Source organism: Histomonas meleagridis (assembly GCF_020186115.1).
Source record: "Histomonas meleagridis strain 2922-C6/04-10x chromosome Unknown contig_51, whole genome shotgun sequence".
NCBI classification, from domain to species: domain Eukaryota; phylum Parabasalia; order Tritrichomonadida; family Dientamoebidae; genus Histomonas; species Histomonas meleagridis.
This window is the reverse complement of record NW_027150894.1, coordinates 249,609-275,837: the sequence shown is the minus strand read 5'-3', so window position 1 is coordinate 275,837 and position 26,229 is coordinate 249,609. Positions and strand designations below refer to the sequence as shown.

Here is a 26,229-nt window from a genome sequence, read left to right as displayed (position 1 = left end):
GTCTCTAAAAAATATATATAAACAAATACAAAAAAAAAATATTTTATTCACATTTATAATAATTTGATGGAAACCGAGTTCATCTTTAGTTTAACAATGCACTTTTAATTTAGTAAATAACATATTTCTCAAAAAATTGTAAAATGCCTTCATGTATTCGAATGAATCATGAATGCAAAACTATTTACTTAACCTTTTACCTTTCAGTTCCTAATGATATAACTTTTCTCCCAAAACCTTATCAACATTTCTTTTCACACAGCAAATAATAACATGTCTTCTGTAGTCAGTCCTAAAATACTTCGTCATATATATCACTTAAAATGAAGTAAAACATTCGCTGCAAATTTTTTTCCATTGCAGAACTTCAGCTGTAAGTAACATTTCATTCAAATTTCAGTTTATTTCATTCATTTAGTCTTCCATTGCTTCTCCTTCGCCTTCGCCTTCTTCCTCTTCTTCGCCTACTTCGTCAATTCCAACTGTTTCGTACATTTCGTACTCCTGTATCAAGTCGGTCATGTTCGATCTCGCCTCATCGAATTCGACTGTTTCGAGTCCTTCGTTTACGTACCAATGGATGAAAGCTCTTCGAGCGTACATCTTTTGGAACTGTGAGTCGACGCGTGTGAACAATTCTCTGAATGCGGTTGTGTTGCCAATGAATGTTGCTGCCATCTTAAGACCTCGTGGTGGGATATCGCAGATGGAGCTCTTCACGTTGTTTGGAATCCATTCGACGAAGTACGACGTGTTACGCGCTTGGATGTTAAGCATTTGCTCATCAACTTCTTTGGATGACATTCTTCCACGGAAATGTGCGGAAACAGTTAAGTAAACACCACGGCGTGGGTCGCAGGCGGCCATCATGTTCTTGTTATCGAATAATTGTGATGTAAGTTCGGGGACCGTTAACGCGCGATATTGTTGTGAGCCGCGGGATGTGAGTGGAGCGAAGCCTACGATGAAGAAGTGAAGACGCGGGAATGGGACAAGGTTAACTGCAAGCTTACGAAGATCAGAGTTGAGTTGACCTGGGAATCTTAATGAGCATGTTGTACCGGACATAACCATTGATACGAGATGGTTAAGATCACCATATGTGGGTGTGGTGAGCTTTAAGGTACGGAAGCAAATGTCATAAAGGGCTTCGTTATCAATGCAGAAAACTTCATCAGCAGATTCAACAAGTTGGTGAACAGAAAGAGTGCAGTTGTATGGTTCGACAACGGTATCAGAAACCTTTGGTGATGGAACAATGGAATATGTGGAAAGAATACGATCTGGATATTCTTCACGAAGTTTGTTAAGAAGAAGAGTACCAAGGCCTGAGCCAGTGCCACCACCAAGAGAGTGAACAAGTTGGAATCCTTGAAGGGCATCACAAGATTCGGCTTCTTTACGAACAACATCAAGAATAGATTCGGCAAGTTCTTGACCTTCAGTGTAATAACCTTTAGCCCAGTTGTTACCAGCACCAGATTGACCGAAAACGAAGTTATCTGGTCGGAACAATTGACCATATTGACCAGCACGAACTGCATCCATAGTGCCTGGTTCAAGATCTACAAGGACAGCACGTGGAACATATTTGCCGCCAGTAGCTTCATTATAATAAACGTTGATTCTTTCTAATTGAAGATCACTATCGCCATGGAATGAACCAGTAGGATCAATACCATGTTCATCTGAGATAACTTCCCAGAACTTGGCACCGATTTGGTTTCCGCATTGGCCTGCTTGGAGGTGAACAATTTCACGAACCATCCAAAAAAGTAAAAAAACGGATTTCTCAGAAATTTCAATTATTTATTCAAAATCGACAAAAAATAATCTTAAACGTACAAAATATAAGGGCTTCCCATTGACAAATGTTGCTTTAGGCCTCACATTACATTCATGACACATGACACATTACATTCATGTGAGGCCTAAAGCAACAAAAGTTCCAAGATTATTAAACATATTAATCAACCTTTAAGAGCCCCGTCAAAAAAATGTGTTTCCTTTGTTAGTATTTGCAGTTTCTATAGCATTTTCTTTATCATTATATTGTTTAAGTTTAGCAAACATCTAATGTTAAAGATTCGTTTTTTCGTTTTGCTTAGAATGGGTTTCGTTTTAGTAACTGAGTTGTTTTCGATAATTATCTACATCCTTATAAACAATTCAAACAGTATCTACCACAATTTGAGTGGAATGTCTGTTTCGAAACCAAGTTTACATGACATCGAAATCAAAAAAAAGAGGCGGTTTAATTCAATGACTGCTAAACAAAATACCACATATATACAAATTTAAACACAAAAAAAATTTCAAACCGCAGCAACACCCTGAAAAAAATACGCAAATATATCAGACATGTTTCTCATCTCTTTGTCGTTTTCAGGAAACTCATAATATATTATATCATTCTTCCGACATACTATTGCAAACAGAATTGACTCAGAATGTCTATGACGATAATTTCAAAAATACACTTATATCTTATCCGAAAATCATTTTAAATAAACCATATTCAGCGACCAAAAAAAGTGAATGATCGTAATGAATTATTCTATTCCAATTTTTATTCAGATTTTTTTTCGAATACAAAGCAATACGATCACCAAAAAAATGTAATTATTTCGAACTATTTGTTATTAAAACCATCTCCATTTGCGATACCTATAAGTAAAATTATATCATCTTACAATGAAAAATCATTATTATTTAATAAATTCCGAAATATTTTATCAGATTTTATGCAGATAAATTTATATCTTATTGAATTTAATATGATTTCATTGTTTTTGATTTATATGATACTTTATTTATCACTATTTTTTTTTACAAAATTATAAGAAGACAAATAATACGACCAAAATTGTTTTTTTTTTCATATTTCTTTTTTCATTCAAACGAATGAAACATATGATTCAACAACCAAAATGCTAACTATTACTAATTCTAGTGAATATTCAGGGAGAAATACATATAAAAGTCAAACACAGCTTAATAATAATTAGAGGTGTTGAAATATTAAATACAAATAGTTTTTATAGTTGGACATCATTAATTTCAGTTGAAATTGGGGATTCAGTTATATCAATTGGAAATTATGCATTTGCTTATTGTTCGATCTTAAATCAATAATGATTGGCAATAATGTTACAATAATTTGAAATAGTGCATTTCGATCATGCACATCTTTGACTAATATTAAAATTTGGGATTCAGTTACCGCAATTCAAAGTTATGCATTTTATTCATGCTCATCATTAACAAGTATTACAATTACAAATTCAGTTACTTCAATTCAAAGTTATACATTTTATTCATGCTCAAAATTAGAAACAGTTATTATTGGAGAAAATGTAACAACAATTGGAACTTATGCATTTCGATCATGTTCATCATTAACAAATATTACAATTCCAAATTCAGTTACTTCAATTCAAAGTTATGCATTTTATTCATGCTCAAAATTAGAAACAGTTATTATTGGAGAAAATGTAACAACAATTGGAAATTATGAATTTCAAACATGCACATCATTAACAAATATTACAATTCCAAAATCTGTCAGTTCAATAGGAACGGGTATTTTTTCAGGATGTACGAAACTTGAATTTATTCAAGTATCAGAAGAAAATAAATATTATTGTAATGGAAATAATGGTGTTCTTTATGATAAAGGATTAACAATAATTATATGTTGTCCACCAGTAATTTCAGATACGACATTTGAAATACCAAATACGATTACAACAATTGATGATTATTCATTTTATCGATGTTCATTATTAACAAGTATTACAATTCCGAATACAGTTAATTTGATTGGCACATATGCATTTTATTCATGTTCAAAATTAACAAGTATTACAATTCCAGAAACAGTAACTTCAATTGGAAGTTATGCATTTTATTCATGTTCAAAATTAACAAGTATTACAATTCCAAATTTGGTTACTTCAATTCAAAGTTATACATTTCAGTCATGTATAGCATTAGAAACAGTTATTATTGAAGGAAAAATTACTTCGATTGGAACTTATACATTTTATTCATGTTCAAAATTAACAAATATTACAATTCCAAATTTGGTTACTTCAATTCAAAGTTATACATTTTATTCATGTACAGCATTAGAAACAGTCATTATTGAAGGAAAAATTACTTCGATTGGAAGTTCTGCTTTTCGATCATGTTCATCATTATTAAATATTACAATTCCGGATACAGTTAATTCGATTGGAACTTACGCATTTGGATACTGCACAAATCTTACATGTATTTATTTCACTGGTTATCAATCCCCAACGATTAATTCCAATGCATTTTATGGCATAAAAGCGAAATCTGTTATGACATCAGATTTATATAGTTCCTCGAATTTCGGAACGCTTGGAGTATCACTTGGAACACCAACAGAAGAATGCGAACAATATCCATGGCCGACACACACATTCACAGAATCAAATACATTTTCAAACACATTTACTCAATCGAATTCATTCACTCAATCGGATTCATTTACAAAATCAAATTCATTTTCTCAATCAAATAAATTTACGAATTCGAACACATTTACTTCATCGAATTCATTTACAGCTTCAAAAAAAATCGGCGAAACATATAATCGCACAATAATTATCACACAAACATTAACACAAACGATTACGCCTAAACTTACATTTACAGATACTATAACTATTTCTATGTTTGGTTCATCGACTTATTATATAAATACAATATTTATTTATTACGAGTATACATTTATTCAATATTCATCATGTTTTTCATATTATTCAGGTTTTTATACAGTTCTTCAAAACCAAAGTGATGACACAAATGAAGAACAAAATAATATAAATCAAATTATCATCGGAGTTTGTGTTGGCGTCGCAGTTATTATAATCATTTCGATACTTGTTGTAATACTTGTTCGTATTCGAAACAAAAAACTAAGTGATGAAGAAAGTGTTGTTGATGAAAACATGAACAACAATAGTGACAACATTTCAATGAACAACTTCACTGTCAATTTATCGAACATTGATGAAGATCCATTTGTAGATGATTTCAAAGAAAACAATTTCTTCGCAAATATTTAATTGATGCTTAGTAAAAACGGCTGCGTTATTTTTTTTTTAATCTTTCACCTAAAACTTATTAAATGTGTGGATGTCCATATCGAATGGAGAAATCACTTTGAGTTTTATAAAACAAAGTTGTGGTCAAAGTGGAAATTAAAAAACCAAATTGAAATTTGTTTCATTATTAGATATTACAGCATCTAATATTAAATCTTTTCATGTTTTGTCTAAGTTGTTAATCAACTAATATTTCGTCACAATGAAATTTAATGACAAATTGTAATGTTCAGTAAAAATCATATTTTTACTTTTAAGGAGCTCTAATAATCCGGGCGAATCACTGTGTGTTGCATAAAAAATGATAGAAGTTGAATATTTATAATTTTTGGAATTCCATGAAAACAATGATCATGCAACATCCAATAAATGATGAATATTTAATATCATTAACAAAGAAAAAGCAACGTATAAACAAAAAATTGTGAAACTTTCAAAATAAAAAAATATTGCATTTGTTGATTCCAAAAGAAAAAATATTAAAATACTGTAAAAGACCAGCAATTTACTCAATAACACAGCATGAACCTTCAGCCTTTGGAGCTTCTGGCTCCTTGGGTGGTGCTGTAAGCATCTTTCCTATTTGTTGAAATACTTCTTGAATGTTAATTGCTGATAAAGCCGATGTTTCTAGAAATACACCATGATATTTTTTGGCAAGGTCTTGACCTTCTTCTTGAGTTACTTGTCGTTTAGATTCTTTATCACATTTATTTCCTGCAAGGACGAATTTGAAGTCATCGCCTTCATGAAGGACTGATATTTGCTCAAGTAGTGTATCAGCCATCTGTATTGAACGTGCGTCAATGATACTATAAACAATAAGAAATGCGTCACCTTCAGCCATAAACTTATCACGAAGTGCTTTGTAATCCTCTTGTCCAGCTGTGTCTGCTATTTCTATCTCTAGTACTTCTTTATTTTCTAACTCAATTTTAGCATGATAATTATCCTCAAGAGTTGGCTCATAGCCTTCTGAAAATTGATCCTTTGTGTATCTGACGATGATAGATGTTTTCCCAACACCTCCATCTCCTGCAACAACCAGTTTGGGCTTCTTTTCACTCATCCTAAAGTAAGCTTTTTGACTGATATAATCAAATTTATGAAGTTTACTCCGATCAACCACAGAAATACAGCACTCAAAGCACTTATCAATTTTAAGAGGAGACGATACAATTAGCGAAATAAACTATTGATTTAAAACATGTTTTTTAAGAAAAAAAACTGACACTTTATTGAAGTTGTAATCGAATCCGGTTAAGCTTAACGTATTTAAACGGTCTGTCCCCACGCTGGTTTGGCCAACACTTTCAAAATAAAAAAACATGAATTTCTGTTTTAAAACAGAAAATATAAATATTATATTTTAATGATAATTTGAATTACCTATTTGTTGCTGAGAATTGTTTTATCATTTACGAAAATAATTACAATAAATTATTACGTTTGAGTCCCAATTGATAAAGGAATAGACATAATAGATAAGATGTCTGAATTTCATATGTGGTAAGTGCAAAGGCTGAAAGTGATTATATCAAATCTATTCATAATCGTTAAATATGAAAGTCTTATTAACTTAAAAACTTTTAGAATAAGCAACTAACATATGATGAACACACCTTGGTAGTAAAGGGTTGTCCTAAATGGAATCAAAATTTGAGGGACCAAAATGTGGGAAGTATCATCTAGAGGATACTAAATTCAAAAATATCCAATTTGGAACCCATCCTTTATGGATTTTTTTAGGGATTCCAAAAAAATCTTGCTGAGTATAAAGAAAATGGAAATTTTAAGTTTTGCATTTTTCTAAAATAATGCATTGGTTGTGAAGTTGATCATTTGGCTTGTTATAAATATTCCACCATGACTTGATTTTCGGTCGATATGATTCCTTGATTTCATAAACCTTTAATATGTTTCGCACAAGCAACACAAATTTCTTTGTAGCCAAACAATTCATCAACATCACAATAAACTTAATATTTAAATTTTCCATCTATAAATATTTTATGAACATCTTTTTCAAAAAATACATTTTCTTCTTCTGGTTGCTTGCAGTCACCCATCGCTAGGGTGCTTGGAATTTTGGAATCTTTTTCCATTATTATTAATAATATCTGAAATTGTATATATATAAATTTTACGATCTATACACGATGAACAAATAACAAAATTTCACTCCAAATGTATAAGAAAGGACTACAGTCTAACCTTAATCCTAAATCATCAATTTGAAATTAGACAAATTGTCATTATATTTACATTTTCTTTCAAAAATATCTAACTTTAAAGGTACGCATTTGCGGTTAGAAGGATTTATTTCAAACCAGAAAGCATGGTTCCAAAACGTGATAATTTCTCATTTCGATTCAAACCCACATACCAACCCCAATATATCCATTTTGTGTTAGGCCTTCCTGCGTTTGCACAAATTTAAAATTTCTTGATTTAAGTGCATTTAAAACTTTTCATCATAAGATTGTTGAAAATAGTGTTGTTATTGAGTCATCACCTTCGTTTGTAATGAAGTCAAAACAAATGAAAAATATTTTATTATGGTCATAATCAATAAGATGGTGAATTGCCTTTCATTTTTCCTTTTAATCTAGATTAGCAAAAAAACGCGTTAATTAATTAAAAATGAAGTTAATTGGATCACCATTTTAATGATTTTATGTATATATATATATTGAATCTTAAATCGATAATATGCTATGAAAACAAAGAAATAAAAATTTTTTATTTGGAAAATATTATTTCTGGAATTATATCTAATGAAATAATATTTTTTAACTTATATAACATTTCTTTGGATGGAGCCGCTTATAGGCATCTTGTGGAGATTCATAATCTTCAGAAACAACAATGTCAAGTGCTGATGTCATAACTTCGTTCAAGTTATGACGCTCTTTTGCCGAACATTCAATATATTTAAGTGCACCAATTTGGTCTTTCATTTCTTCGATTTGATTTGTTTGTATCATTTCGCTTTTTATGTTATCTTCTTTATCCCTAAGATCACACTTCGTTCCAACCAAAATAATTGGTCTACCTGGGCAATATTTGTTGATTTTTTCAATCCAATAATTTTTGATATTGGAAAAAGAATTCTGACAAACAAGAGAAAAACAAATAATAAAAACATCAATATCAACGAATGTAATAGGGAGCAATTTCATGACTGCTTCATCGTTGTTAACTTCCATAATATCAAGTAAGATATTATGCCCCTCATACATGAAATTGCAAGGAGTACCCAAGAAACAATTTGGGTTATATTCATCTTGAAAATTATTGCTAAAATGGGTGTATAGCAGTGCTGTTTTGCCAACGCCACTATCACCAATAAAAGCAAATCTACAATGCAAGGAAAGTTTTCTCTGGTTCATTTACAGTAATCCATAGAAAAAGTTCCACAACGATCGTTTTTGATTCAATTCACCAACAAACAAAATTCAAAATAATTTGCAATCGATTGCTTTTAAGGTATATCTCTTTATTAAAATAAACACAAATACTGATAACTATCAATCTTTTTTGTACTTTTCTTGGATTCTTAACAACATCCGCTCATTTTGTCGTTTCAATTCTTCCTCATCAATACCGAAAATTTCGTCATCATTCTTCTGGAGATACGCTATCAATAGTACAACTATTGGAATAACAATAATTGCAATTGTAGAAAAGAATGTAGTGTATGGATAAAGACGGAATAAACCATTCCATGCTCCTTTGGTCACTTTAATCAAGTCGAAAAAAGATGTTACAATACCACTATTACGAATGAGACCAAAGAAGCGATGAATTCTTATCGTCCAAATTCTACGTTTTTGTCTTTTAAGAAATACATCATGGGTCCATCTGTAAGAATCAACCTCATTTGTTGAAACCATTATATTATTAAAACCAATAGAACCACCATCAATTGATTCCATCTCGAATCCAATACCAGTAATTGGACCAAATTTATATGGCTCACTGTCACAGAAATACTGTGGATTGGGAACCTTGCGTGGTTTGTAAGGACCTTGGTAGTTTGGATTTGGAATCATTTTTGGAATCCACTTTCCTCGATAAAGAGGATTGGAAATCATTGGTGGCTTGTATTCTCCACATCCAATGTTACACTTAGGATTTGGAATATATGATGGTGTCCATTTACCAAAAAGTTCATCATTCCACTCAGCAGGTTTTTCAGTTGGAACCATTAATGGTTCACCAACAAGCCACCCTTCAGGTGGACTAACATGCTCTGGGTCGGGAATCATTGGAGGTTGGCTTTCATCCCAATCATCAGGTTTCTGATCTTGAGGATCAGGAATTTTTAAACGGTCATCCCACTCTGGCGGTTTTTGATCGTTCGGATCGTTGATGAATTCAGGCGGGTTCACAGGAGGTGCGAAGTCTTTAAGAAGACTGCCAGTACGAAGAAGAGTCTGATCAATTAAAATGTTGAATGTGTTATTTGGAAATATCATAAGGGTATAAAGATGATTGTGCTTATCAGGAAGAAATGTGGGTGGATATTTTATCTTTTTTTCTTCGAATGAGCCATTGAGAGGATTCAAATGATAGAATGAAAAATACACTTTGGAGTTTTTTCCACAAACCTCTGGTCCGAATTTAATTAAGTATGGTGTTTTTTCAGAAAGATTTAAAGGATCAAAATTTGGACCGAATACTTTAATACCTAAATCTGTACACATGATTCCTTCTGTAAGTAGTATTTCATACTGAATGATTAATGGTTCATTGTCGATTTTAATTGCTGGTTTAATACTTGCTGATATTCCATAATGGTGTCTTCCTTTTGATGTTATAAAAAGCATTTTTTCACCATTGAACATTTGAGGTTGTTTTGTTTCAAGTGATTCCCATTCACCTTTATAATTTGGTAATTTTGTTGATACGAACTTATTATTCCAATCGCCATTTTCAAAAGATTGGAAAAAAACAAAATTACTTGAAGGTTCAGATATAGCTAAATGGATAAAAACAAATATAACCATTTGTTCTGGTTTTTTGATTATATTTGAATCGTTTTTGATCGTAAGCAATCTTTGTAATGACCGTTTTTCTTAATTTAATTTTACTTAAGTTCGATACTAATAATTTAATTCAAAATGTTTTTTATTTGCTTTACTAATTATCACTTTAAAGTATATTCGTCTAGTTGCATATTTTAATTGAATTTTTGCAAAAAGTGCAGTCGTACTAATTTCAAATACGATTTTACTATAAAGTGGTTGCAGAAAGGTTTCCAAACGATATAATCAAATGAATGAAAAATCATCGGATTCATATTCAAAAACTGAAGTGTATATAAAATCATTCTTCAACCACTTTATATAAAAAATCATATCTTCATTTAACGCTTTAATCTGAATCGACTGAAATCTTCGAACTGAAAACAATTTATTGTCTTATTGATGTAGAAACTAAAAATAGATTTATCACTCAAAACATTTGTTGAGATGGTACATCTATCACTGCTCAACAATAGTTTTCTTCGCGCTGTCGTTAACATAATTACTCATTTCTGCTCACAAACAATTGAACCCATTCGCACTCAGAAGTATTTTCACATCAAAAATTTTATTAAATTTGAGGTATAAATCCATGTGCCGAACAGAACTGGTCCACTTGTCGCGGCACCTCAGCGAGTACCTCCTGCGCAAGTCCCATTCCGTTGTTCGCCGCGAACTTATTGAACGGCACGAACTGCACAATGTCTCTCTTCATCATGACGCCGTTCCTCGACCTCAGCGGGTGATCGTCAGCGTCGAGGACGTCCATTGCGTCGAAGTTAGCGCATCCGACGCCGATGATTATTATGCTCAGAGGTGCGTCCGATGCTTCGACTATTGCGTCGATAGTTTCGGGCATATCATTGATGATGCCATCGGTCAAAATCATCAAAATGGTATAAGTGTGCGACTCATCGAATGACGTCCTCGCGACGCCTGTTGCCGCGTGGATTATTGGCGCAAATAATGTCGGACCACTTAATTGTACCATGCGTAATGAGTTCTTATAAGCCATCGAAATGCCCTCGAGGCCTTGGACGTTCGGATTGTTGGGATCAAATGTCAATGGGAAACAATGTGAAACAACGCCATTGATTTTGCCTCCAAATCCAAATACTGGGAACATTTGATCACTGTCATATGGACAAACTACAGAACCAATGGACCAGATGCACGATTCGTATTGATTGAGGCCATTCGGTGAGAGATAATGTAATGATCGTGGATCTGTTGGACTCATATTTGATGCTGTGTAATCAATAGCTGTGATTAAATTGAGCTGGAGACCACTACGGATGTAATCGTAGAACGTTGGCTTCTTAATGACATTGATTGTCAAAAATCTGATGTTGCCCATCTTCCTTCGTTTGTTGTTTTCAATGGTATAGGAACTGTTGCCTCCATTTATAAAGGTCTGGAGACTCATTGTAACACTACCAACTAAGTCATCAGCATGACTTCGCTTATGATCCATGATTGATATCGTAACAGGAACATTGGTGTCGCCATTGCAGAGGACTTGGAGTGGTATTTGGATTGGTTTGAATGTGCATTTGTATGTCTTGGGTACAACTTCAGATCGGTAAATTGGTAATAATTTGCCGCTTTCACTTGGCTTGGAAATTTGGACATATGGCCAGTTCTTGGAAAAGGTTCTCATCTTACGAAGATCAGAACATGCAATGGTCATGTTACATACAGAATTACTTGCAGATGCTTGTTCGCAGGTAAGAATAAGAGTACCACGCTTGTTCTTGGCTGTGTTATGTTTAAGCTCAAGTTTTATTTCGTTTGCACCTGCACTAACAAGAGTTTGAACATCTGTATCTGCATAACCAATGAAATCATGTCTTTCAAGAGGAGCATTCTCGGAATCACAATCATAAACATTAAAACGAAGAGGTTGTTGAGTCTCGAAAATATAAAGAGCTTGGAAAAACTTGACAAAGGATGGATTTGGATCATCCCATACAACTTCAGTACGTGCAACTTCACAATATTTACCATTGATTGGAACAAACATGACAACCATTGGATCTGATGGGCTACCAACATCAAGTTTGATTATATCTTTACATGAAACATGAATATTAATAATTGGATCATTTGAAGCGTTATCAATAATTCCCGTGTTGGAAACAGCTTGGGTCGAATTGTTAAGCTTCCCATTTTGATTTCCTAATTTCATTCCACCATATGCTACCGCCATATCAAGAAACTGAGAAAACGGTTTTCCGTTTTTTCAATAGTGCATTCAAATAAATGAAACTATTTTTTCTTGATATTTCTCATCTTTAGAATATAAATATTTATATGTTGAGTTGAAATTAACGTGTTAAATATCATAAATGGTTTATATAAAGATAAGTCCATGAGATATTAGTAATTTTGTAATCGATCTAATTTTGTCAGACCCGATAATTGAATGAGAGACGTTTAATTAACCACGTCTCATTTTATGGGAAGTTTTGACAGGGTGTTTGGAGAGAAATAGTTATGCTGTTTAACGTATTTTTAACGTGCATTTTTCTGTTTTCCAACAAATTTCATTCAGGAATGCTGATGATTTTAGACAATTAATCAATAGACATCAGCATTGAATTAGAATAGATATTTGATCAACTTGTGATTTTAATTAATTCTTCTCATGCAACTAATTAATAATATTTGTAAAATGATCGAGGACGAAATAAAAGTCGAAGAAGAAAACCAACCTGAAGATCCGCTTCTAGAAATAGTTTCGTACAGTTCACAATTCTCTTATTTAAACAGGATTATTGAATTCAATTAATAGCAGAAATTTCAAAATGCTCCGACAAATTTTTTGGTTGAAAATCCTCAGCCAGAAAATTCCTTTGAAATCAAAAACGTTGTTGAATACTTTACATATGTTTTGAATGTTTTACGAAAAATTAAAATGAACCATCACAAACAAAAATAGACATAACGTTACTCGTACATCAACTTCATTAATGTAAATAATTTTGAATTTTGCATGATCCTGATTGCTTGCTGAACTCTTATCACCTATTGTTTCAAGTCTTAAGTCTAAAAATCCAAATGCAAAAAGTTTGTTTCTTGATGAAGAAATGACAGATAAAACACTTCAGAAGTTAGAAATGCTTTTACACGGAAAAACAATAAGTGTCAATTCAAATGATCAATCTTAAACATTTTGAAGAGTTTTAATAAATTCGCCCTTATCTCTTTTGATATACCAGAGCCTCATTGTGATACTCTAACAGATTTAATTAAAATCAAATCATTGTTATCGATAACAAAGTTTATCGATAAACTTTGATAAAGATATTGGGTTTGGTGCAACAAATTTTGAACAAATTAAAACACAAAACATACCGTTATCACAATGGCTATTAATATTAGGGAATGATCAACTTAAACTTCGAAATGAAAAATCATTGATTGATTTTATTCTACAGAAAATGGAAGAAGATCCTTATTAAAGTTCATTCGGCGCTGTTTTTTTAGGTGATAAAGATATGCAGAGGTTTTCTACTGTTGATTCCCTTCATGATGACCTAACATCTTTGTGGCCGCAGTTTAAGCGCGAAACTTATGCGAAGATTATCAAAAGCGTTTTATAGGAAGCATATATATAAATTTCAGGGCGTTTGTAAATCAAATTGTTGGGTTGGATTCAACATCAAATAAATGTCTTTTTTTTTCATTTGAGAAAATTTTAATCATTTTGCACGGATAATTGCTTTCAAAAGAAAGATTGGAATTTTTTTAAAAATTAAACAGACAAAAATTCATATAATTCATGTTGTGAAGTACAGTGGTGAGAATATCTAAGAAATTCTATTGACCAATTTTGAGAAAAATTAAAAATGCGTTTCAAATTAAAAAAAAATCTTCATAAAAAAGTGTACTCCACTCACCGCACCCTAAAGTAGGGGTGTTTGTGAACATCTAGAATGTTTTTTCACACTAGTTAACGAATCTATAGATTTCTTAAAAAATAGGGTCTAATGAAACTAAATCATCGATCTCATTTTTTCTGTTTTCCTACAAAATTTATAGATTGATGCTTTTAATTTTTACTGGGTGTTTATCAATAATTATTGATAAATGTTTTATAAAACGTCACTTTCTGTTCAATATTTTGTGAGAAAACAGTTATAGAAATTTTACTCAATGAGGGAAAATGAGCAAAATTTTGGAGTCCTGCAAACAATTAATTCTTTGGAAGATCAAACAAATGATCCTAAGGATAATTCCATTCAACTGCTAATGTCATTAAAAAATATAATTTTTAATATAAATGAAAATAATATCAGCTCATCAGTTCAACAATCAATAGACTTATTTGATTCAAACTTTCCATATTCATTTAATAACTCCATTTGCATTATAGTATATGCTGCGTTTTCTTCACGAAGGAACGAATATAATATTTATTTTACTTATTTAAAAGAAATTAAATCTAAAGAAGAAGATATCAATAATAAAAATTTGGGAATTTTTGATATCTTTGGTAAATATGTTTTTAAGCTTAAAACACAGGAAGCATATTTTCTTCTAGAAAAAATGATAAGGGAAAATTTAATTGAATTTACAAATTTTGATATAAATACCCAATCTGGATTTTTTGCAATATATAAAAAAGATTTTTTTAATTGTCTTTCAAGAAAAGATTTTATAAATCATAAGAAATGTGTTAAAGAAGGAGTTAATCCGAATGAAATTGCAAAAATAATTAGAAATGATGATATAGAAAAACTTCAAGAAATATCATCACAACCAAAATTTGATTTTAATCAAATAATTGAGCCATCACCTTATGAAAGGTGTTCATTTATTAATCAAGAAAATGTTTTATTAATAGATTATGCAGCATTTTTTTCTTCAGTTAAATGTTTTAAATATTTACTTATGAATGGAGCAAAATTAGATAACACAGGTAAATATGCAATTGCAGGTGGAAATGAAGAAATAATTCATTTATGTGAACAAAATCATTCATCATTTGAAGATGCATATGAAGCAGCAATTAAATACCATAAAAATGATATATTTAAATATCTTTATGAAAATAATAGCAATTCAGATGAATTACAACAAAATGATTATAACAAAATGATTGATATTTGCATTAAAAGTAGTAATTTTGAAATTCTTTTTTTTTTAGAAAATGAAACTCAAATTGATAATTCTATCATAAATGAAACGGCAAAAATGGGAAATTTATATCTTGTTAAACATTTTATAGAAAAGAATCAAATTCCAAAAAATATTTTGGTGTTTTCATTATCCTCTGATAATACAGAACTTGTTAAATTTATTCTTTTACATAACGAAATAAATATCAATGCAAAAGATGTATTTTTAATTTTTTACTTATTTATTTACAGAATTTGATGATTTAAAAAATTATTCCGAATATAATAAAAATATTATATACTGCACTTATTTTAGCATCTAAAAATGGTTATACAGAAATAGTTAAATTACTTCTTGAACAAGAAGGAATCGATATTAATGCTAAAGATATTTATTTGTTTTATTTTATATTTATTATAATAATTTAAAATTACAAAATTTTATTCGGAAATTATTTAAATTATTTCAAACAGCACTTATTTATGCATCTAAAAATGGTTATAAAGAAATAGTTAAATTACTTCTTGAACAAAAAGGAATTGATATTAATGCTAAAGATATTTATTTGTTTTATTTTATATTTATTATAATAATTTGATATTTCAAAATAATATTTGGAAATTATTTAAATTATTTAGAACAGCACTTATTATAGCATCTAAAAAAGGCCATACAGAAATAGCTAAATTACTTCTTGAACAAAAAAAAATTGATATTAATGCTAAAGATATTTATTTGTTTTATTTGATATTTCAAAATAATATTTGGAAATTATATAAATTATTTCAAACAGCACTTATGAAAGCATCTTCAAAAGGTCATACAGAAATAGTTAAATTACTTCTTGAACAAGAAGGAATCGATATTAATGCTAAAGATATTTATTTATTTTATTTAGAATTTATTTTTATAATTTTATGTTTGAATATAATATTTGGAAATTATTTAAAATACTTAAAACATCACTTATGTTTGCATCTGAAAATGGTCATTCAGAAATAATTAAATTACTTCTTGAACAAAAAGGAATTGATAAAAATAAATAATTTTTTGTCGAAATTATTATAATAACTAAAAAATTAACTTTATTTGATCTTAATTTTATTTTATATATGTAACATATATATATATCAAGTTTTATATAAAACAGGACAAATTAAATATTTAATTTATTGGATTCTGAATCCGTTAGAATATCTCTCGTACATCGAATCTGTACAGATTGTTAAAAACTGCTTTGATGTATTCCGCTGAAAATGGTTATGTAGATGTAGTTAAATTATTTCTTAATCAAAAAAGTATTAATATTAACACCAAAGATAAAATATTTTGTTTATTTTATTTCATTTTTTGATATAACGTTTGGAATTAGCGATTATTTAAAAAAATTACACCCGCAGACTTTTAATCTTTGAACCTATTTTAATTTATATAAATATTTCTGTAGGAATTTGTATTTCTTTTCCATTCAATGTAATACAATGTGCAACATAATTATTTGAAGAAGATAACGAAAACGTACTCGTTTTGTTTTACCTTTCTATTATTGCTTAAGAATTCACAAAGAAATCATTATATATAATCAGAATGAAACAGTATCAAATCACTTTTATTTTCTTCATAAAAAGATATTTACTCATCATCACCATTATTATTTTCTTTATGTGCGAAAGCCTCCGCAAGGAACACAACTATTACCGATATATTATCAAGCGAATTCAATTCGAACGCTGCATCTCTTAACTTTTTTGCTGCATTCAGCGGGTCAATTTCTGCAGCCACAATATCGCACGCTTCTTGATCACTCATTACGTCCCACACTCCATCACACGCCAAAATCAAAAACGAGTCATTCTCATTCAATTCCAATGTTCTAAATGAAGGCGTAGCGTTGACCGCGTCTCCCAAGAACGAGTCTCCGAGGGCTCTTGACACCGCGAGCATTCCTCCGAGTCTTCCCTCTTTTACGAATCCGCCTTTCGATTGTATGTACGCAGCTTCATCAGGCAAGTCAGGCTTATGGTCCACTGTTAGTCTTTCTGCTTTGCCGTCTCTGCACAACACGCAGCGCGTGTCACCAACATTAGCGACTGTGAGCGTTGTGCCTTCAACGACAGCAATCACTGAAGTCGTGCCAACATAGACGCACCATGGCTTCATGTCCATCTGTAATTGGCGGAACGATGCGACGTATGCATCCTCAACATTTGCAGTGGCCTTTAATCGCTCGCTAATTGCTTTCGGGAGATTTGCAGCTGCAAATTCGGCGGCTTCACGGCCCCCATGACCATCGAATAACCCATACAATGCAGCGCCTTTCCGAGGCATATCCATTAATATGATGGAGACATCTTCCATTGTCTGTCGGCGCCCAATCATGTCAGCTTGGCCGCTCCGGAATAACTCGGTGTTTTGATGCGTTTCTTGGCTTTCGATGGTCTTCGCGCGCTTGTCAGCAGCCTCAAGATCATCAAAAAGAGCTGTCCCGCGGATGCGCTCCTTCTGGCCGGCTCTTCCTATGAGCATTTCGCGGCCTTTGATGGACTTGAAGCTTTCGATCTTCGACCGGAAACGACGCTGAAACGGTGAGCGGACAATGGAATCGACTATGTTGGAAACAGCAATGTTGCGCTCATTGGTGGTGGCCGAAAGCGAAGTGAGATCATCACTGATTGTCGTGTTTTTGAGATAGAGATTGTTCATAAGTGCAGTGGATAGGCGTTTTTGGTTGGATGTGGACTTCGTGGTCGTGATTCGAAGGGTGTCAATTTTCCTGGATGTATTGATAAGATCAATTATGGACTGAGTAACGTTTTCTGGGATATGACAATTGTCAAGAATAAGGGCCGTAAGAGAAGGGTGGCCAGCAACTGAGTTGAAGATTAATTGAATGGAATCTCCAAAATCATTATCACCAGCATCAAATTGTTGTAAATTAGGAAGTGATATTAAGAGCCTAGATATGGATTTGCAATGTTGTTGTTGAAGTGAACATTTTCGGAGAGAAAGTTTTGTTAGTGTTTGTGGAATATGAAGAACAGGAAAATAAAAATCAATAAAAATAGGACCTGTTCCTTTCCCTGTTATGGTTAGACTAAAGTTATTGTCTTTTTCAGGATTTTTTTTAAGTGAATCATACATGACTTTGTTAAATGTCTTATTATATCGTTTGAGTTTTTCCGGTATTTGCTTTTGAGTAGGGATTGTGGCGATGAAGAAACTCCGTGCTTCAGCATTTGGAATTCCTTCGGGTTTTAAGCTTGATCCGCCTCCACCCATTTTCTGTTACGGACGTTAATTATAAAAAGTGGCTCAATGAAATTTTTTTGCCACTTCTAACTGCTTTCTATCAAAAGTGAAATAATACTTATCAATTCATATCAAACAGACATATTAACCAAAGTTTGAGATTTAAACTTTGAGATTTCAAATATTACACAAATCATTTTAATGCCAATTTCAATAATGCGAAAATACGATTTGTTGAATGTTTTTTGATTCAATACGTTTTTCAATCTTCAAAATTTATAAAAAAAGCTCAAGTCGCGTGGTACTATTATTGTGTACACGAAACAAACTATAATGCAATTATTTATTTTCAATTATTAAACTATTCCAGTACTATCACTAAAATTGCAATATTATTTTTATACCGATCAAGTAAACAATACAACGCTTCATTTGATTGATAAAGAACATTTTTGGATGAAAAAGTATCTAATTCAAGAAAAAAATATTTTTTTTCTTTTCGATCTCTTTTTCCAAAGAACAATTTCTGTGGTTTTGGTTGCTAACACAAAATAAATTGATTGAAATTAGATTGCATAATAACATGAGATAAAATTTTAAAAAAAATTCACCAAAATTAAGGACGATTTAGAATTTCATAAGGTGTGGGCGATCTCCTGGTTTGAGTGAAAATGTGGCCTTAAGGTAATCAATCATTTCTGGAATCTTTTGTGCAGCAACTTCGATTGCAGCAGCAGATCCAGCTTCATCGACATTACCAATTTCCAATTTGGTGGATGTAGCAATTAAGAAATCTTGGTCAACTTCAATTGGTTTGATAGCTGGGCCATTGACTTTGACAACACCTTTTCCGTTATCAGCGAAAACAACGCCACGCTTACCCTTAAACTCACCATCAAGGATAATGACAACAGTACCATTTTGGATGGAGTCGCGTGTTTTCCTTTCTGGAACTGGGATTTCTTCTGGTTTAATTGGATCGATTTCAGCAGCGACAGCTGGGCGTGTTAAAGCAACACGTGGGATTCCGTGCCATGTTGGCTTCCTTGGGTCCTTCTTTTGGATTGGTGCAATGAAAAGGAGTTCGGCCATTATCTTAAGAAAAGGAGAGGCCACAACCACCGTCACTTTTGGGACACTTTTCCTTAAACCGTTAAGTCAATTTTGGGGCAGTCCATAGATTTTTATCGTACTTTTCCCCGCAAAATGGACCCAGAAAGTAATTCCTTAATGGAAATCCAAAGGATTATTAGTAACTTAGAAGAAAACAATTCAGATGATGTAATAGAACAATTAAATAAAGAACTTAGTTCAAGTCAAAGCAATATCTCCATTTTTTCAAAAGCCTTTATTGAACTTATACCAGCTCGACCTACTCACTTCAAGTTATTAGTATCGATTCTCAATAAAATCCCTCAATTAAACGACACTGAAAATAAACAATTATTTTTAAATTTCATATTGAATAAAATGCATGAACCAAATCAACAAGAAGTATGCTTATTCTTTGTATATCTTGTTGAAAATCAATTTCTATCTCCTAATAAAGCCAATGAATACCTTTATTTGATGTTTGAGCATTCTGAAAAACTTGATAACGCACAATTTATTCAATATTTATATCCCATTTTTTATTATGGAAAAGTTCTATCTACTTTCCCAAAGTTTGATCTTATTATGAATGAACTTAAACTTCGATTTGATAACATTAATCTTGGTTTTAAACTTGATGAGAATGCTGAATTATATAAACTTTATTATCAACAAATTATTGACATTCAAAATTCCAAATGGAATCTTCCGAAAGATTTTCCTTGTAAAACTTTTCTCGATTGTATTATGAATGATAATGATGAAATGCTTCAAACATTAATAAATCAAAATGTTATTGATGTTAATGATACACTTGAACCAACATTAATTATTCCATCATTAGTAGTTAGTTTTAATCCATCACTTATATCAATTGCAGCGTTTTATGGTTCAATAAAATGTTTAAAAGTTTTAGAGAAAAACGGAGCAGATTTATCTTTGCTTGATGAAGAAAATCATTCGTCATTAGACTTTGCTGTAATAAGTGGAAATATTGAACTATTACAATATGTAATTTCTAAAACAAAATTAGACATACAAAATGCTATGATAACTTCAATTGAGTTTTTCCGTAAAAAATCATTTGATTTCTTATTGAAACAGACAAAATTAACAGGAAGACTTATGAATGCTGCTGCTAAAGTTAATAATCTCGAAATTCTTAAGCTTCTCATTGATAATAAAGTCCCTTTTGAAGATAGAGATGAAGTTTATAAATATAATTTTATGTTTTATATTATCTTTTTATGTTTATTCATTATATTTTGGACTCCTTTACATCTAGCTGCTTCTTATAACTCAATAGAATCATTGAGAATTTTATTAAAAATCCCAAACATAAATGTGAATATAACTGATTTGGTTTGATTTTATTTTTTGATGGTGTTTTTTTATGTTATTCGAAACTCCTCTTCATTGCGCTGCGAAAGAAGGTTACATAGAAACTATGGAAGTTCTTCTTAATTGTCCAAATATCCAAATAAATGCTAAAGATAGAAATTATATATTTCATTTGAAGTTTCTTTTTTTGATATGATGCAACTCCATTACATTGGGCTTCTTGTAATGATCAAGATAAAGCAATTAAGCTTCTTATTAAAAACAAAGAAGTTGACGTAAATAGAAAAGATGCATTCGATAGAACACCTTTAATTCTTGCTGCTGTTTCTAGTAGTCCTAAATCTACAAAAGCATTACTTGAATGTGAAAAAATTGATGTTAATATTAGGGATAAAGTTATTTTCTTATTGATTGTGTTTATTTATATGATTTAGAATGACCGCTTTAATTGGAGCTGCTCAAGCAAAGAATTTGGAAATTGTTAAGTTGATTTCAAGTGCTAAAGGAATTGATCTAAATGCAAGAAATGAAGATGGATTAACTGCTCTTGATGTTGCTGCTTTTAATAATGATGTCGAAATGGTGAAATATTTACTCTCACTTGAAGGAATCGAATATAAAGATCTCCTTAAAGCTGAAGCACATCTTTCAAAGGAAGTTAATGAATTAATAAAATCTAAACAATAAACAATAAAATAATAAAAAACTCTTCAAACGCAAAAATTATTTTACCATTGCATACACATTAATATACATAAGTTCATATATTTTGTGTTTGCAATTAGGAATATGATTTTGAAATTAGCCATTAATTAAAATATTATTTAATAATTTGGTTTTTAGTCTAAAAAAAAACCGAAGAAGAAACCGTTTGCATAAAATCACGTTTATTTGACTAGTTTACTTTATTCAGTCAAATGTTGGAATGAACATGTAAGTTTCTTCTGGTCGTGATTCATATGTCTGCTGCTGTTGTGGTTCAAAAGATGTGTAAGTGTCTTGTGGTTCAAATGGTGTATATGTTTCTTGTGGTTCTTGCGGAATGGATGTATATGGATTTTCTACAACATTTGGTTGCGAATATGTTGGAACTTCAGCGGGTGGTTCTTGATAAGTTGCGTATTGTGGTGCTTGCTCTTCTTGGACAACTGTGTTTGTTGGTTCATTTTGAATATTTGTTTGTTCATTTGGTGCTACTGAATTATCAGAACAAATTGACCTGATTGCTTTGGAGTCCTCCAGAATCTGCTTCATTGTGGCTCGCATTTCTTTTGCTAAGAAAGTGTAAGCATGTTTAAGTCTTCTGCATTTGAATTTGGTGAAACGATCTTGAACAACTAAAAGTTCTTCTTCCTTCTTAATGGCTTCTGCAAGGCTGGCGTCTTTCTTCTCCTTGTTTTTGGCAAGCTCAGCTTCTGCTTTAATTCGTTTAGAAGATCCTTTTTCTGCAAGAATACGAACTTCTTCCTTTTGCTTCTCATATTTCGCGCTACGCTGTTTGTAGTGGTTTTTTGCATCGATTGATGCCATTGATGCACGGTAAAGAACATTGAAACGTTCAGCAATATCATTGAAATCCTCACTTAATCTTTCATATGCATTGATAAACCTTTCTTCACAAGCTAAGGAGTTATAAAACTTTCCTGATATTTGAGTCATCTTTGGTGTAAATTCTGGACATTCATGTTCAACGATAATTGTCAGGTTATCCATAAATTTTCTAAGATGCTTGACTTCCCTACGGTAATGTTTTACTTCGTTTTTTGCGTTTTCAACAACAGAATTTATGTTTGCAAGGATTTTCTTTTTGGAAGTGCCCGACATTGAAATGATAAAACTTTTGAGTGGTCACCGTTAAATAATCATTCAAATTTCTGCTTTTTCATTTTATACGAGCGTTTAAATTTATTGTCAAATCTGGAGAAATATGAATACGTTTCTACATCATTAAATACATAATACAAGATAAAAACATTGTTATATGTTTTACATTTTTTTTTTATTATTTTCTTTCAATGTTTCATACAGATATTCATTTTTTTTTAACATTTATAAGAAGTATTTAGACTTATTATATTTTAAATAGAATTTGGTGGAAAACAATTGTTTACTTACCTAAAATTAACTATGTTTATTTTTAAGTAGCGAACATTAATAGCTATAAATAATAAAACAAAATTTCGTGTTGAATATAAATTATGGTTAATTAAAAACCATTAAATTGAACCTAAATTTATTTGGGTTCAAAATCTTATTTATGATACAATGAAAACAGAAAATAATTCCCCATTTTTTCATCCAATCCTTCTTGAATTAGGATTATTTCCAGATGATTCTAAAGATTATATGCTTTCTTTAAGTGATATAAAAGAAATATCAAAACCCATTATGCAAATTCTTAAATGCCTTGATAATAAGTATGATAAAAAATATTCTAAAAGCAAATATTTTAAGATGATTGAATTTTATGCATATGGATTATCATTAAATCCAGCTGATTTTCGTACTATATCAATTGCTCAGAAAAGATATAGCGAATGGTTATCAGATACTTCATTCTTAGGAAATATTAATCGCCAAAATAAATATATAAAACTTATGATTAAACAGTTGTCGATACCTTTTAACTTTGATTTAAGAGGAGAAATTCCAAATCAATATTATCAAATTTTATTTGATATCCTTAATGATTACACAAAGTTTTGTTTGAAAAGAGGAAGACAAAATGATGAAATAAATGAAACATTATTTTATGTGTTAACTGGGATAGTAGAATATATTTTGGAAATATCATCAAATGAGCATAATATTATTAATAAATTGTTATATAAATCAATAAAATGTTATTTTAAAGTAGCATATTTTTGTAATAATGATAAAACATGGATAAAAGTTATAGAAATTACCAAAAATTGGTTTAATAATACTACATTTATGCAGATATGGAAAAACTATTTCTTATTCTCTTTTAAAAAAATGATATATACAACTTATGATAAATCTGAAGAAAATGAAAAAGCAAATGTAATGCTTTTTTACAAGCATATGTATTTGATGTTAAATATTAAAATGTTAAAAAAATCACCTATTTTATTGAATTTAGTATATAAAGCATTAATTGATACTATAACAATAATTAGAAAACATGCAGCTAAACATTCAAAATTATTGTTAGTTAAGTTTCCATTAGAAACATATGTAAATCTTTTTGGTAAAATAATATATTTAAAATTTAATGATTCAAAAGATTTCCAAATATGTATATTACGTAAGATCAAACTTATCATATTAATTATAACAGAATTGTCATGGAATTCAAATGATAATTCATATCAACATATTAAAAAGTTAATTTCTAACCTTGTAACAATGTTAAATTCCAAAGGAATTGTTATTTTCTTGAGATATGGAAGTTCATTATATGATAATGATTCAGGGTTTTCATATTTTATCTCTTCGTTATTTATCTCAAAATTCTTCAAATTTATAAGTAAAAGACCAAAAAATACACATCGAAAAAATAATGGTTTTTGTAATGCATTAGTTTCATTTTTCATTTCTTCATCTGTAACTCTTGGTATATCAAATGAAAATTATGAAACTGTTCAAACTTCTATTGCATCACAATTATGGAGTTTTATTAATTCATATGAAACAAAATATTTTCTTTTATCTTTTTTATTATCATCTGGAGTAAATAAGAAAATTGTTATAAAGTGCATTCAAGATTTCTTTTATAATTGTGATCTTATTTACAAAGTTGATTATAATTACAATTTAATTGAAAAATTTATTTCATTTGTTGGAACTTTCATATGTATTGATCCAAAATTTTTAGAACAAAATGATAATTCTCATTTATATAACGATATTTTAAATTCAGTAATAAAAATGAATGACCGTATTAAAGAAAAATCCTTTATTAAAATATTAATTGTAACTTTACACATGTTAATATCTTTAATGGAATATATTCCTTCATATATTTCTAAACAAGAAACATTTACTAAAGTGAAAGTTTTTCTAAATTTTGTTGATAATTATCAAATTAAAATGAATAAAAAAATCTTATTATTAGCTAAATCTCAATCTAAAATAAATCATAAATTATACACTCAAAAAGGTTCTTTTCCTTCAAATGAAAGAAATGAGCAAAATGATATTAATCAAATTGAAATCCTTCGAACTTTATATGACAAATTACAAAGTAAAATAATTTTCAATTTGCCTCTTTTTGCAAAAGGTAAATATCAAAAAATAAATGAAGAATTTATCCAAGAGAATGAAGCTTTTGGAGATCAAATAAGTTATTATTTTGTAAATAATACATTAGTTACTATGATTCAAAAAATAAGTGGCAAAGGTTCACTTGTAATGATTTCGCGTGCTTATTTTGGAAAATCTGTTTGGATATTGGAAAATGATTTAAAAGGAGAACTTGAACCTCGTTTATCAGATGAAATAAAGACAGAAAAACATGAATATAAAGAATCATCATGTTTACATCAAGAAGACAATTTTATTACAAATATTGAAACGCTAACATCTGAAGATTTATTAGAACCCGAGAAAGAATTTAGAGAAAATTTCTGTAATTTGAAATTTGAATCTTGTGTTGATTTGTTTGATCATAAAGAGCCTTATCTTAGACCAAGAATATATGAATTTTTGGCTACAACATGCTTTATAGAATCAAATAATAAAGTTCAGCTTCGGGTTATTAAAGATTCAAATTTTGTAAAATCAATAATAAAAAGTTATGATGAAGTTGATGATACTATTTTTACGCCTATTGAATTGGTTCATATCCTTGATTTATGTCAATCAATATGTAACGATCAAAATAATATGGATAGAATGACAAATGCTATGTTATACTTCCTTCAAAATATTGGTGTTCCAATGAATATTTCTAAAGAAATGTCTATTAAATATGATTTACCGAATTTTAAAGAACCTGTTCCAACGATACCTTATTTTAATGGATTTGGTTATATATTTTCTTTAGTAATGGTAAATAAAGAGAAAGATTTAAAGAAGCTACAATCATTAGATCCACCAATAAGAATTATTTTTAATGAAACAAAAAGAAAATTAAATCTCAATTATAATATCAAGAAAGTTCCGATTACACTTATTTTGACACCTTTTTCTTATAGGATATATCGTGTTTTATGCATTTCAGATGAATTTTCTCCATTTCCAGGAGAAATAGTTCTTTCTATTGAAAACATATCAAAATATTTATTAAACAT

The 26,229-nt window shown here is 30.3% G+C and overlaps 7 protein-coding genes across 7 annotated transcripts; all 7 read right to left on the bottom strand.

The window, feature by feature from the left end:
• Positions 1 to 414: 414 nt before the first annotated feature.
• Positions 415 to 1,767, bottom strand: GO595_007011 (beta-tubulin; the record flags this gene model as incomplete). The annotated part of the gene is made up of 1 exon (XM_067920429.1): positions 415 to 1,767. The coding sequence occupies one exon, from the start codon at positions 1,765 to 1,767 to the stop codon at positions 415 to 417; it is 1,353 nt and encodes a 450-aa protein (XP_067772530.1).
• Positions 1,768 to 5,643: 3,876 nt separating this feature from the next.
• On the bottom strand, positions 5,644 to 6,207 carry GO595_007010 (RAP1B, member of RAS oncogene family; the record flags this gene model as incomplete). The annotated part of the gene is made up of 1 exon (XM_067920427.1): positions 5,644 to 6,207. The coding sequence occupies one exon, from the start codon at positions 6,205 to 6,207 to the stop codon at positions 5,644 to 5,646; it is 564 nt and encodes a 187-aa protein (XP_067772529.1).
• A 2,461-nt stretch (positions 6,208 to 8,668) lies between these two features.
• On the bottom strand, positions 8,669 to 9,970 carry GO595_007009 (calmegin; the record flags this gene model as incomplete). The annotated part of the gene is made up of 1 exon (XM_067920426.1): positions 8,669 to 9,970. The coding sequence occupies one exon, from the start codon at positions 9,968 to 9,970 to the stop codon at positions 8,669 to 8,671; it is 1,302 nt and encodes a 433-aa protein (XP_067772528.1).
• Positions 9,971 to 10,739: 769 nt separating this feature from the next.
• On the bottom strand, positions 10,740 to 12,377 carry GO595_007008 (Copine family protein; the record flags this gene model as incomplete). The annotated part of the gene is made up of 1 exon (XM_067920425.1): positions 10,740 to 12,377. One exon carries the CDS (start codon positions 12,375 to 12,377, stop codon positions 10,740 to 10,742), a length of 1,638 nt encoding a protein of 545 aa, XP_067772527.1.
• A 4,547-nt stretch (positions 12,378 to 16,924) lies between these two features.
• GO595_007007 (protein phosphatase 2C) lies at positions 16,925 to 18,571 on the bottom strand (the record flags this gene model as incomplete). Its single annotated transcript, XM_067920424.1, has 1 exon — positions 16,925 to 18,571. One exon carries the CDS (start codon positions 18,569 to 18,571, stop codon positions 16,925 to 16,927), a length of 1,647 nt encoding a protein of 548 aa, XP_067772526.1.
• Positions 18,572 to 19,168: 597 nt separating this feature from the next.
• Positions 19,169 to 19,633, bottom strand: GO595_007006 (60S ribosomal protein L6; the record flags this gene model as incomplete). The annotated part of the gene is made up of 1 exon (XM_067920423.1): positions 19,169 to 19,633. The coding sequence occupies one exon, from the start codon at positions 19,631 to 19,633 to the stop codon at positions 19,169 to 19,171; it is 465 nt and encodes a 154-aa protein (XP_067772525.1).
• A 2,250-nt stretch (positions 19,634 to 21,883) lies between these two features.
• GO595_007005 (uncharacterized protein) lies at positions 21,884 to 22,798 on the bottom strand (the record flags this gene model as incomplete). Its single annotated transcript, XM_067920422.1, has 1 exon — positions 21,884 to 22,798. The coding sequence occupies one exon, from the start codon at positions 22,796 to 22,798 to the stop codon at positions 21,884 to 21,886; it is 915 nt and encodes a 304-aa protein (XP_067772524.1).
• Between the last annotated feature and the right edge of the window lie 3,431 nt (positions 22,799 to 26,229).